At 39.7% G+C, this 13,692-nt stretch overlaps 1 protein-coding gene across 1 annotated transcript in view; it reads left to right on the forward strand.

The window, feature by feature from the left end:
* SGIP1 (SH3GL interacting endocytic adaptor 1) overlaps positions 1 to 13,692 on the forward strand; it is a 204,535-nt gene that overhangs the window by 131,815 nt on the left and 59,028 nt on the right. The window contains 5 exon segments of the mRNA XM_019837194.3: positions 124 to 198; positions 2,257 to 2,511; positions 2,514 to 2,756; positions 9,380 to 9,507; positions 10,477 to 10,603. Coding sequence (XP_019692753.2) covers positions 124 to 198; positions 2,257 to 2,511; positions 2,514 to 2,756; positions 9,380 to 9,507; positions 10,477 to 10,603 — 828 coding nt within the window.

A 13,692-nucleotide genomic window follows, 5' to 3' on the forward strand; every position in this document is an offset into this window, starting at 1 on the left:
AATGGTGGTAACATTTCCAACAGCAGGAATGTGAATGAAAGCGCACATCCTGCTGACCTGCAGAATACTGTGTAATTTAGGGAGAAAATCATCAATAACGCCTGACTTCCTGTGTCTTTGCAGCACCTCCACCACTGCCTCCCAAAAATGTACCGGCCACCCCGCCCCGAACAGGTTCCCCGCTAACAGTTGCACCAGGTGAGCTTCTGTTTTTCCTGTTCTGGGGTGATACGGCCACCAGCGGTGGCCCCGGACCTCAACATGGATGTGTCAGAAGCTATAGACACAAAGCGTGAAAATGTTCACATTCAGTGTTCCTTCCATTCCCACTTACTTAAAGTATCACTCTCAGGTTTCACAAAACGGTTCTCTTTCTCAACTGATTTTCCCTCTGTGTCATTTTGTTGAATGAGAGCCACGTTTACGTGTGAAGTGAAAGAAAACAATCTCAATAGCAAACGTCCTTGTTTAATTGGCATTTCACTTCATTGGATCTCATTTTAATGATTTACAGATTCAAAATCTCAAGGCACAATTCGCATTGTCCCAAGAACTGATCATTTTTTTTCCTAGAATTAAAACTACAAATTAAAACTATGTCTAGTCTACAAAGACATAGGATGGCTCCCAGGATGTGCAGCATATGGGTAAGCTTGGGAGGTGGGGAATTTTTTTTCCCAGTAATCCATATTATCCCATGGCAAAAAGATGTGTAAGGATAATGAAATATGGCAAGGAATTGCCACATGCCTTTAGACAGATATTTCTAAGGCACATTTTACCTTCTATTAAAATCAATACTACTTATAATCTATTATTGGACTAGCAAGTCCAAAGCAGTCATTGCTATTTTATGTGTCTGGACCCTTAGAATATGGTTTTTATCACCTTTGGAATTCTACTGAAGTTTCATCCTTCGCTATATATGCAGCCTGGTGAGCTTGAGAGCTACAGAGTAGGTATTCATCAATAAGACCAAGTGCAAGGCATAGTCATTTTTGGAATTTATACTGATTAAAATCCAACAAAAAGTCATCCAGAGTATCATAGGTAAGGGTGTTTCCAAGTTCAAATCATTTTGATTCCTTGTATTACCATAAATATATTAGAGGCAAATAACTCTACCAGCTACAAAATTATAAATATTGTGGGATATGCAAACTGCTACCCCATTTATCTGTGGCCTGGGAACCTTGAAGGTTAATTCTTTTCAAACACAAAATATGGAAGTACTAAGCCAGTTTGTAGAGCCAAAGTGTTCTTTAAAGGTTAAGTTGCTTCTGCTCATGCCCCACAATTATTCAGGGAACAGTTTCTAATTTCAATAGTTTTTAAAAAGTGCACTTCCTCACATTGCTGTTTTGACCAAGCATTCCTTGTCAGGCTGCAGAAGATAGTTTTCATTTTTTTTCCTTTTATTACTGGTAAGAATTAAAAAGAATAGCTGATGCTAATGTTTAGGCCAGAGACTTTTCTGGTTCATGTACTTCACAGTTATGCCTACGAAGTTAACAGGTTGAACTTGATGAGAAAAGAAATTATAAAGATGTTTTTGCAATTTTCCTCCCTATTAAATAAGTATATATGTGATAGTTCTAATAAGTAGTAAATGTCTTCTCAATAACCTGTGTGTGTTGTATGTGGGGTGTATATGTGTGTGTTTGTAAATATATATGTGGGGATAGTCCTTTAAATAATCGTAGTACTGTTTCTGGTGTATTTAGCTAATTATGATATTTTTTAAACTAACATATTATTAGTTTCACTAAACATTTTAATATGCTCAAGTAGACAGTCTTTGTCAAATATGAAGGTGATTTTCAGCTATCAATTATTTTTCTACTGTGTTGTCTATATTTCAGTAGGCCAGACTTTCAGAAGGGACCTCCCTTTTGGAATGCAGTTTCAGAGGCTGTACTCTGTGAACCTTCTCAAAGTGCAGCCTTTTCAAAATGATCACACTTTGCACTCTTGTGAGCAGCCTTTGAGAGCGGGAGCATGTTCAACGCTTTCAATGGTGGTAAAAATGGCTAACTGGGGTCACCCAGCAAAAAGGGTAAAATAACAACATAAAATGATAATTCTCACATTATGGAGACAGGGAACTCTCTCCTCCCCTTCAGCTCTGGTCTAGTTATTTTTAACCTCACAAGGCAATCTATTTACCATTCTTTGCCTCACCCCTCCCACCCCCACCCCATACAAATAATATTCACAAAGTTAATTAAAGTTAAAAATCAACTACTTTAACCACAGGAAATGACCAGTCAGCCACAGAGGTCAAAATTGAAAAACTACCATCAATCAATGACTTGGACAGCATTTTTGGCCCAGTGTTGTCCCCCAAGTCTGTTGCTGTTAATGCTGAAGAAAAGTGGGTCCATTTTTCTGATACGTCCCCGGAACATGTTACTCCAGAGTTGACTCCAAGGGAAAAGGTGGTGTCCCCACCAGCTGCATCAGACAACCCATCTGACTCCCCAGCTCCAGGCCCCCCGGGCCCTCCGGGCCCCCAGGCCCCTCAGGACCCCCTGGTCCTCCTCGCAATGTACCATCGCCGCTCAATTTAGAAGAAGTCCAGAAGAAAATCGCTGAGCAGACCTTCATTAAAGATGATTACTTAGAAACAATCTCATCTCCCAAAGATTTTGGGTTGGGACAGAGAGCAACCCCACCTCCCCCACCACCACCCACCTACAGGACTGTGGTTTCATCCCCTGGACCTGGCTCGGGCAGTGGTACGGGGACCACCAGTGGTATGTCTTACTGTTTGAGTGTGCTTCGTGTGACCGGGAATGGCCATGGCTGCTGCAGTGTGAGCAACACCCTCCTCCTGCCTGGCAGTTGGCTTTAGAGCTTCAGCCATCCCTCCTTTGGTGTGGGTGTTCTGTGGCCCCATGGCATGTCCTAGTGCACTGAATGCTAACTGTCATAGTACGAGTCTGTGGATGTGTTCTGCCCTGCGCTCCTAGCCCTTAGGAGTGTCCTGCTTTCCACCCTGCAGATAGAAAGTGTATGTTTTGCAAGGGAAGCTGCTGTGCCGTCATTTGGGATTCGGGAAAGTTCTAGAAAGACAGATTTCATAGCCAGTGTGTTTCATGTTAAGTGTATAATTTCCCTGTCAGATGCCTGTATGAAGGGTTTCATTTTTTAGTTTGTTTTGCTTTGTTTTCAGCTTTATTGAGTGTAATTGACAAAATTGTAAGATACTTAAAGTGTACAATGTGACTATATATACATATATATATATATATATATATATATATATATATATGTATATATAGAAAGGCTTCCTCCCATCAAGTTAACTAACACATCACATGTCACATATTTACCTTTTTAGGGGCTAGGTGGGTATACATTAGATCCTCAGACTTTATTCATCTTATAACTGAAAATTTATACTTTTTCCCCCAAGAGTCCTAATTTTGGTAGGTGAATGTATTCTTTCTTCTTCTACTTTTTTTCTTTTTCCTTTCTTTCTTTTTTTGTAGGGGAGAGCCATTAGCAATTAGAGTAATCCTTCTAATTACTTCAGAAAAAAAGAAGTAGGGTTTGAAAAGGAGATTTTAGGGGACAGCAAAAAGAATATACCTTACTGCATCCACAAGTTAATCAAGCTGCCACTGAAGACAAATTATTCTCTGATTTGATTTTGAGAAGCTCATCAGCCTATGAAGTCAACTTTAAGTATCATGACAGGTGATGGAAAAGTCTATCAGAAATGTACACTTGGGACTCTATATGCGAATGTTGATATTGAATCTGATATTTTGGATTTCTTTATTTGAAGCTTCATAGGATGGGAACACCTGCCATGCAAACCGAAGAAAGATCAAGATTTTCTAACGTATCTTTTTCCATAGTTTTTATTCTACTGGTGCTCACATTTGTCTGGCAAGACCCTTTGGTGCTTCCCTTCTGTGCCTGTGGGTTCAATTTGGGCACCTTCTCGGGGGTGCCGTGTGCTTTTTGTTTTACATTTGCTCTGGAAGAGGTGACCAAGTTTATGCTATTTAGATCTAGCAAGAGACAGGAAGGAGAGGCATTAGTCTCTATTCTAAAAATCAGTAGTCACTGCTGCCTCTTTTAATGGAGTAGTTCAGTGCTTGCTTTATGTGTGAAAATTCCTGTGCTTTAAGCATCCAAGCTGATCAAGGAGAGGGCTGGAGATTCACCTGTACCACACACAGGTGGTACAGGTTTTATATCGATGTTTTATATCATTACGTGTGCCCATGTGCCTTCCTCCAATAAAAAAGGAAAACGATCCGGTACACAAACCAGTTTCAGGAACATTATGTTAAAACAAAATCAGCAGGGTTTTATTTACTATAGGACTTCTGATAGCCTTTATTTTGCCAATAATAACAGCTATAGTTTCTTCTCCTGGGTATCATCTTAATGCTTTATGCACATCATTTCATCCATACAACCCCATGTGATAAATGCTCTTATTTCCCCTATTTTACAGATGGGAAAACTGAGGCTCAGAGATGTCAAGTAGTTTTCCCAGGTTTACACAGCTACAGGTGATAGACTTGGGATATTCAGTCATGCTCAGGTCTGTCTGATTCTGAACCTGTGTTCTTAATCACTGTGCTCTCCGGGCACTCTTTTAGGGTTTAGTTACAAAATATCCCAAACTTACTTGACCACTGACACCCACCTATACTGCACTGTGTCATCAACAAGATTACCAAAAGTTTTCTTCCAAAACCCACTTCTCTGTTCTCCCCTCTACATTTCTAGATTGTTAGAGTACCCACTTCCATCCTCTGATGCTTTTTTAGACCATTTTTGGGATATAAGCCTCCTTGCTTGTCTGTAAAGGTAATAAAGAGACCCTAGGTAAAGCCTTCAGTTCAGATTTCAAACCCAAAGAAGCTGGCTGCCTAATGTCAAAGAGGGGTGTGTTTCCAGGGTCTTCTATGGTACTCTGTTTCCAGGGTGAGGCTCTCAGTCTTCTGAAAAGACTTCTAGAGGAATAACCCCCTCATTCTAGTGGTAGGCCACTGTAGTGTCCTCAAAATGGTCATGTTTAGTTGGGGAAAGGGAGGTCAAGGCAGTTTTGTTGTTCATCCGCTTCTTCCATCCCCTTCCACAAGACTCTGGAAGATGTTTAATTGAATTGACCGCTGACCTAATGACTGCAGAAGGGAGCCTTAGCTTTCTTTCTGAAATCTTTGAGAATTTGGTTGTCATCTTTATGTTTAGCTGCCATACCCTTATTTGAAATTATTTTCAGGTGTTACCAGTAAAGACTATTGATTCTTTTTTTAAATGTTTATTTATTTATTTTGAGACAGAGAGAGAGAGAGAGAGAGCGAGAGCCCATGGCGGGGGAGAGGGGGAGAGAATCCCAAGCAGGCTCTGTGCTGTTAATGTAGAGCCCGACATGAGGCTCAGATTCACAAACCATGAGTTCATGACCTGAGCCAAAATCAAGAGTCAGACCCTTAACTGACTGAGCCACCCAGGTGCCCCAAAGACTATTGATTCTTAATGATTGAACTGGAAAAAAACTATACTTTGCTGGTATTAAAAGATTGAATTTTTAAGTGGAAGATTGAACTCGATCAATGAAGCTCATGAATAAATAAAACTTTGCACCATTATCTCCATAATTAATTCCTAGTTTATTTGCCATGTAATGTTTTATTGATGGAATATACACAGACTAGCAGAAATGTAATTTTACAACGAACACAATGAGAGATGAACACAATGAGAGAGGGCCACATGTTTTAAAGATTAGCAATGCTTCTCAAGACCTCCTTTTTATAATACTTAGCCTGATGAGACTAGCTTTTCCTGTATGTCTCAAACTATATTTAACTGGGTGTCATTATGCTCACTTTTGAAATTTTATTCACTTGGTCACTGACCAAGTTAGACAGTACTCACAGCCTTGTCAATCAGTTGCTTTACCTGATGTTGAAAAACTGTTCGAAGTTAAGAATTTACTTTGAGAAGTCCAATTTCCTTATGGCAAAGTTATAAATACCTAGTTTGGCCAGAACTTTGCTTTATTGGAATGGAGGTGATGATTCTCTTGGCAAAGGCCATTTCTGGTTTCTTGTGGGTTATGTGCCAGGAGATAGGAGGGAGAAAGAGTTTTATTGGCCTGCAGCAAGTTTAAAGACTAGGGAAAGAGAGATGTTAGTAAAGATAGAATGTTCAGTGCAACATTCTCCAACTTGAGAAATGAAGACAATATTAAAAGATGTTACACACACACACACACACACACACACACACACACACACACATAAACAAATGAGTGTGAGCTACCTGGGGTTGAATTGAACAAATATATTTCCTAACTACAAGTCTTTTTAGAGTGGCAGAGTCTAAATAGGGAAGCCGCTAGCCAACAAAGAGAGATGAAAGTTGAATCAATAGTTGTGTGGTTTCCAAGGGGCTACCAAAGACACTATGCTAGAACTTCAAGTTGAAGCAGCAATGGATTCAGAGCAAGTCATTGGTTGCTAACTTTTTTGAACTCACAAAACTCAAATAACATACACGTTATTTTTAAAGTTAAAATCGTGATACCCAGTTTTTTCCAGTGCTACTGTTGGGAATGAATAACTGCTTGAAGAATGAATGAAAATATAATTCCAGATCATAGGATAAGGATAGAGATGTACAGCCTTCTACATTCTTAGAATAGGAACAGTTGTGCAACCTCACAAAAGCATGGGAAACCTTAGTTCACTTATGAAATACCCCTCAAGTGCTGAATACCCTGTGCTGAACCTCAGGGTTCTGTCCAGAGGATTTTGCTTCATAAACACTGCCTCAGTGTCTATCCAACTGCATAACAAGCCAATCAAGTCAATTCAGTTAGGAAAAAGTGAAAGGAAAAGGAGAACAGTTAACTACTAGCCACTTTTTTCTTGGCTTTTAGTTGTATCTGTATGATCTAGTCCCATTTATTTGTGTAGCATTTTATAGTTTACTAAACACTTACATGCGTTTTCCATTTTGTTTGTTACAATTACCTCGTAAGGTAGAGGCATATAATTTTTTTTAAATAGGAAGCTGAGGGTCAGAGAAGTTAATATCCCACAGCTGATAAGAGGCAGACAGGGTCAGAACTCGGAGCAACTGAGTTTGTCCAGTTGTTTTTTTTTTTTTTCATTATTCCACACTGCCTTGATGACAGCACCCATATTACTTTCCCAAGCAGTAGTGATAGTGGTTTTTAAAACTTTCCCTCCTGGAACATGTAGAAGAAGGATAAGCAGCTGACTTTTTCCTGAGCTGGATTCAGAAGACTATTACTTGGAAACAGAATAGATAGACCATGGATAGATATTTTCAACCATTCCTATGGCATGGTTTTCCAGTGAAACAGAACCTAGGAAAAGCCCCATGAAACTTCCTCACAAAGACTTTGTTGTTTAATGGTTTACTTTTCATCTCTTTGCTGTCACTTCTGTTTCCTGAAAATATCCTGGGTGTGAATCTATTAAGTTAAAAGAAAAGTTTGTAGTGGAACTTGTCAGAGCACATCTTATTTTTTTTATTCAAAAACAGATTAGCCAAAGACTAAAAATATTTATGTTGAGAGAGATGTGTGCAATCTGTCGATGCAAACATAAGAGCGGGCTTTATGCAAAATATGGGATTCCACAATCCACCTCAAGCTACAAGACATTGCATTTAAGAGCTTGGGCTTTGGAGTTAAGTAGACCATCTGAGCTGTGTGACTGAGCAAGTTACTGAATATCTCTGAGCTTTAGCTCTGATTAGGATAACTACAATACCTTCCTGCAAAACTTAGTATGGGGATAAGACAATGCATGTAAAGTATCTAGCATAGATCTTGGCCTCATAAAATAAGAAGTAAGAATACAGTAAAAAGTGGTAAAGGTGGAGAGTCAGTAGAAGTAGGCATGGAGGTGGCAATAATTTTAGTAGGGTTTCACACTAAGAATAAGAACGTTATAAAATAGAAAGAAACACAACACACTCTGCTGTTCAGTGTCAAAGTTCTCTGACAATCTCAAAATCTGTAGATGGAGATCAGCATCTTGCTGATCTAGGATTCTCCAGAGAGCATCGTTTTGTGGCATGTAGGACGGGAGGACAGGAGTAAGCAGCTATTTTCCTTTTTAAAAAAATGTTTACTTATTTTTGAGAGAGAGAGAGTGTGTGTGTGTGAGCAGAGGAGGAGCAGAGAGAGATGGAGACACAGAATTGGAAGCAGGCTTCAGCCTCCGAGCTGTCAGCGCAGAGCACGACGTGGGGCTCGAACTCACGAAATCATGATCTGAGCCGGTCTGATGCTTAACTGATTGAGCCACCCAGGCACCCCTGTGCGGTTATTTTCCCGAGGCAGGGTTTCTTAGAAGTTTATTGGAACCAGCTGATATCTGTACTTCCAACCAAAGTGACAACCCTCTAGAGTAGTTGGAACTTTTCTGAACAAGAACTATTTGGAATATTGATCTGAATTTCTTAAGGTGTTTAGCCAAATAGTCTATCCACATATCCCAGACATCTGGCTAAAGATAGACAGAGCCCTGAATCTAGAGACCCTACCGGTGTGCTGATTAGTGTGCATGCCTCTGTGTGTCTTCTGCGTTTCTCCTGCTTGTCATTGACAGCCAGAAAAGTAAATCCAAGAGGCCCTTTTAAAAATCACCACAAAAATCATCACGGGCAAACTCTACATAGAACAGATTCCAAAATAGCCTCCTTCAAAAAATGCAATCCTCTAAATTCAATGTGTTTCTGTTATTAAGATGCTAAATGCAACATACTTGTGCCACACCTCATTTACTTTCTTCTATGCTGTCCTTTGCTCGCCATCAAGGGTTTACTTACATTTATTAAAGCTTGCACTCATATTTTGATGCACAGTAAAAAGGAGAATTCTCTTATACATGTTTTTAAAAAATATATATGCATATATATATAATGTAGAAAAATCGTTCACCTTCCTTCAAGGTCTAACCTCCATTTTCACCTTGGACATAAATCCTGAATATGCAAAAACAAGAGAATTTATTCTAAGTTCAGTGTGCATGTGGTCAAAATAAAAGGTACTCACCACCCAGCTAAAAGGGTCTTAAGGCATATTTTCCATCACAGAGAGTAATAAAAGGATTTACCTTTCACTGGGTGTCACATGACAACAAAAGGCAATAAGCTTCAGCTTCTACCATCAATTATAGTTCTGAGTGATTTTTTTTTCTTTGTTAAAAAAAAAAACACCGCTAGATGCTAGAGTGTTGGGTGTACTAACTGGTAAGGTGAAGAAAAGTATCTGGGACTGACATTGTGGGGATGGGGAAGGGGAGTCACATGATGACAGCTCTTGGCCATGTGCGTTTCCAGCCATTTGTAATACCTGTTTGTCTTTCAGGTGCATCATCCCCTGCTCGACCAGCCACTCCCTTGGTTCCTTGCAGTAGCACCACCCCTCCACCGCCTCCTCCCCGGCCTCCATCTCGGCCAAAGCTACCTCCAGGAAAACCTGGAGTTGGAGATGTGGTATGTTCCCTTCTGCCCTGGCTTGCTCAGAGACTCAGGGTGAGAATGACAAACAGAAGCCAAAATACCTTAACACAGGCCATCTCAACGGCCGCAGATCACTGGTACAAATGGCCCTGACAGATGGTGTCTGAAAGGCAGTCACTGTAGGATGGGTGTACCTTTCAACCCTCCCCAAATCACTACCATCTTTCATGTCAAGGTCTAAAACGGTAGGAATTGGAAGCTGGGGCTGTCAGTTCTGCTACAGTGGGAATTAAGATAGGAATGCTCAATTGTGCTAAATCCTTTAAAAAGGGAGGTGTTTCCTTTCACCCTACTTATCTGTTTTCAGAAGACTCTAAGAGAGGGTAGGGTAGGTAGGTCCTGGTTTCCATCCCTAGACTAAGAGAACTTACTGGTGTTAGGCACACCATGTGAATACATAGGAGGGCGGTAGCCTGATAAATTTGTTCCAGGTGTTTCTTGCATTGTGTTTTAAGGCTGAAGAGGTAGAAAACATTCTGTGTGAATGATTAAGAGATTTCTGGAAGAGGTCAATTTCTTTGATATCCACACACACAGGAGTCACAAACTGGTGATGTCCACAATATTTGGCTTAGCTAGCATAGTTTAGTACATTGTATGTAAATATCCTTAAATGGGTATAAGCTCTCACATGAGGTTACCTGCTTAGTCCCTGAGGGCATGTATGTTCACAGTCCTGAAACATCACTGACCACATCACAGTTTGCAGCTTCTCTAAGCCTGATATACCTTCTGAGTGTAGCACACCATGTCTCATGGTTCCTCCAGCTCCATCCATAAGCTCTTGTATGGATATAATCAATTTCAAGACAAAAATGGTGTCACCTGTACTCTTGTAAGAACCTGAGTTATCGTATCTGGTGCTGGGAGATGTCAAAAACATGGAACAAAAGTGCTACCACCTGTGTATCTAATTTTCCATCTCTTTTCTTTTTCCCGCAGCCCAGACCTTTTAGCCCTCCCATACATTCTTCCAGTCCTCCTCCGATAGCACCCCTTGCCCGAGCTGAAAGTACTTCTTCAATATCGTCCACCAATTCCCTGAGTGCAGCCACCACTCCCACAGTTGGTAAAAATTATCTCCTCTCTTTTAATCCGTTTGTTGTTTTGACTGGCTCTTTTTTATGATCTGAAAACCTCAAGGCCCTATATTTCTGGTTGAAATTATTTTGCTCTGTGTTCCGCTACTATCAGCTGACTCTTCTTTTAAAAGCACCTTCTCAGCAAAGGAGGCAAAATGCTTTAAGCAGATAAACAAAAGAACATTAACACCTATATTTTGCAGGAATTCTCTTATGCTATTCCATACAGAGTTATTCATAAAAATAAAGAAGAAATCGTCAAATAAGGTCCTGTAATTGATATATCATTTCTTATAATGAAAACATTCTCCTTTGAGGAGGAATATTTAAGTGCCAATCATGTACCACATCAGAAATCACAAAAATTTAGATCTTCTATTTTCTTGAAACTTTCATTTCTTGATCATTTTTGGTTGTCCTTTTGTTGACAGATGGTTTAAGTGTTGGCATTGTGGGACTTGAACAGACTTTTTGACATTTTTTTCTAGTGCTTCTCAGTGATGTGTGGTCAATTTTCCCTGAGAAATAAGTCATTGCTGGCATTTTCAGTAAATGCCTTTGTGCCTCTTTCCTTATGGTGTGATGAAAGTCAAGAGTTGAGAATGGCTGCTCAGCTGGATGGTTTTCCCAGGTTTAAATGCCTCATTTTGCCTGGAGCATCTTCCCTCATCCCAATGCTGATCTCTTTCTATACCTCATTACCCATCTTCCATAAGCTGCTGCTGTCTCATGTTCGCATGGTGTCTCGACCTGGGGCTCTCCCATTCCATTTTTTCCCATTGTCTTCCTTTATTGTCTGAACTCCCCTCCAAGCCTTCCATATCATAAACCAGCCAGCCCATCCTGCATTGCTTGGGAGAATCATTAATCCAAAGCTAAATGAACTCCTGCTATTATTTACCAAAGAGGAACACGCTACAGAGCTGCCCATGTGAGAAGTAGTTTGATCAAAGCCTGAAGCTCTTCTGGAGAACCTGTTTTCGCAGGGTGTGCCTCGTAGGGTCTCCAAAGAGATTTCAACTATATCATTTGTTCTATATTTTCAATCGTGCCACCCCAAAAGAAGCCTTCAAATTTGGTAAAAATATAGCCAGCTATCCAATTTTGTAAGATTCATTAATAGACAGATATTTAACATTATTTACATAGCCTAGTCTATTCTTTCTCTGCATCATCAAATGAGGTAATTTGGGGCTTCCTATTTTAAGATGCCCAGTAGGTCAGTTCTCTCTAGGGCTTTTGTTCGTTTTTTCTGTAATGCCTCAATCTTATTTTTTTTAATGTTTATTTACTTATTTTGAGAGAGAGAGAGAGCATGAGCACTAGAGAGGGAGAGGCAGAGAGAGAGAGAGAGAGAGAGAGAATCCCAAGCAGGCTCCACCCTGTCAGTGAGGAGCCTGACATGGGGCTCAGTCTCACAAACCCTGAGATCATGACCTGAGCAGAAATCAAGAGCCCAACGTTTAATCAACTGAGCCACCCAGGCACATCCTGTGTTTTTGAACACTCTCTAATATTCTTGATTGCTACAGCCATTTCACCACTCCTTCTCTGGTTTTTGTTTTTGTTTTTGTTTTTGTTTTATTTGGGGCGTTGTTTTGGTTTTTTCGCAAGATCATTTCTTCCACCTACCCCATGTGATTTTCCTGGTTGGTCAGAGAAGAAAGTAAGAAGAAGAAACTGTCACTCAGAAAGCTGACCTGAAGTGACCTCAGATGGCCGATTAACATACTCTTTAAACTCACTGAGATTCATAGAGAAAATTACACACAGAGAATTTGAACTGTGCCCATGTTTTACACCATGTGTTTTTATACACCCTGCTGTGGAAATCTCAAATCCTGGCCAGTGACTTTAATTCTTAGCACATCTAGTATGCATTCTTTCAAGATGAATGACACAGGGGTTAAAAAAAAAAAATTAAGCCACCTGAGAGGATACTCATATTGCTTCATTGCTGAGGAGCATTCTGACTTAATTCATTTGGTTCTGTTATTTTTATTTGGTTTTCGTCTTCCTCACTCTCCTATTCTTTACTTCCTGTTGCTGTGGGTCACCTGACAGCCACTTCTCTCTGAAGTAAATACGTTGTCAAATGACTAACCGACAGCTTCTGTGTATTGCTGTTTATCTCTTTCTGGAGAGAATGTGCTTTGGTCGTTCAGCACAAAAGGGCCGACTATTCATGACTGACTTGAAATGTCAACTTTAGGTAGTCAAATGGCATTGGGGGGAATAAAGAATTTCAGCAGCAAATTTTTGAGATTGGTGGCTCAACATTTCCCTCCTACCACATAATACTTTTTTGACATTTCCTATGACATTTGAGCCCAAACTGGGGCAAGTGTGGTGGAAACTTTGTGCATATTTATTTGTAGTTGCTTATGGCAAAGTTTAATGTAATTCAAGGACTAAATTTTTAAGACCAACCTGATTTTCCCACACAATTCCTGTACAAATGCAGCCCCCAAAGACTTTAGACATAAAATCTTTTCATGAAAGCTGTGATTACAAAGTCATAAATCTGATGCCACACCTGAAAATAGGACTTTGTGTGCACTGCCACACTCAAATAACGAAGAACCCCTCTGGAACTGTATATCACTGACTTTAAGACACTTTCTATCAGAAGATGCACTGTTATTTTATATATGACTAAAAAGGAAGGGAAAACTGTCAAGTGAGCTAAGATGCAATGCCTTCTTACCACGTTAATTTTAAGACCCATCCCAATTTCAGAAATGTTAAAATGTGAAAAGTGCACATATCAGAATCAATGAAATATATAAGAAACCCCTTTTGCACAAGGAAAACTCATACCCCTTCACTATTTGAGTTTGGGGAAAAATCCTGCTAATATTCTGGGAATAGAGAAAATGTTTAAAATTGTTCTAAGAAACAAACTCCTAGACATTTAAAGATAAACAGAGCTATCTCTAATTTAAATATCCATTTTTATTACTTTTTTCTTTTTTCTATGGGTGATAAGGGTTTGTTTGTTTGTTTGTTTATATGTTTGCAAAATATTTCTTTGGTACCCCAGTACAATAAGACTACCATAAAGACAAATTTTTCA

This window comes from Felis catus, chromosome C1, assembly GCF_018350175.1.
Source record: "Felis catus isolate Fca126 chromosome C1, F.catus_Fca126_mat1.0, whole genome shotgun sequence".
Lineage (NCBI taxonomy): Eukaryota > Metazoa > Chordata > Mammalia > Carnivora > Felidae > Felis > Felis catus.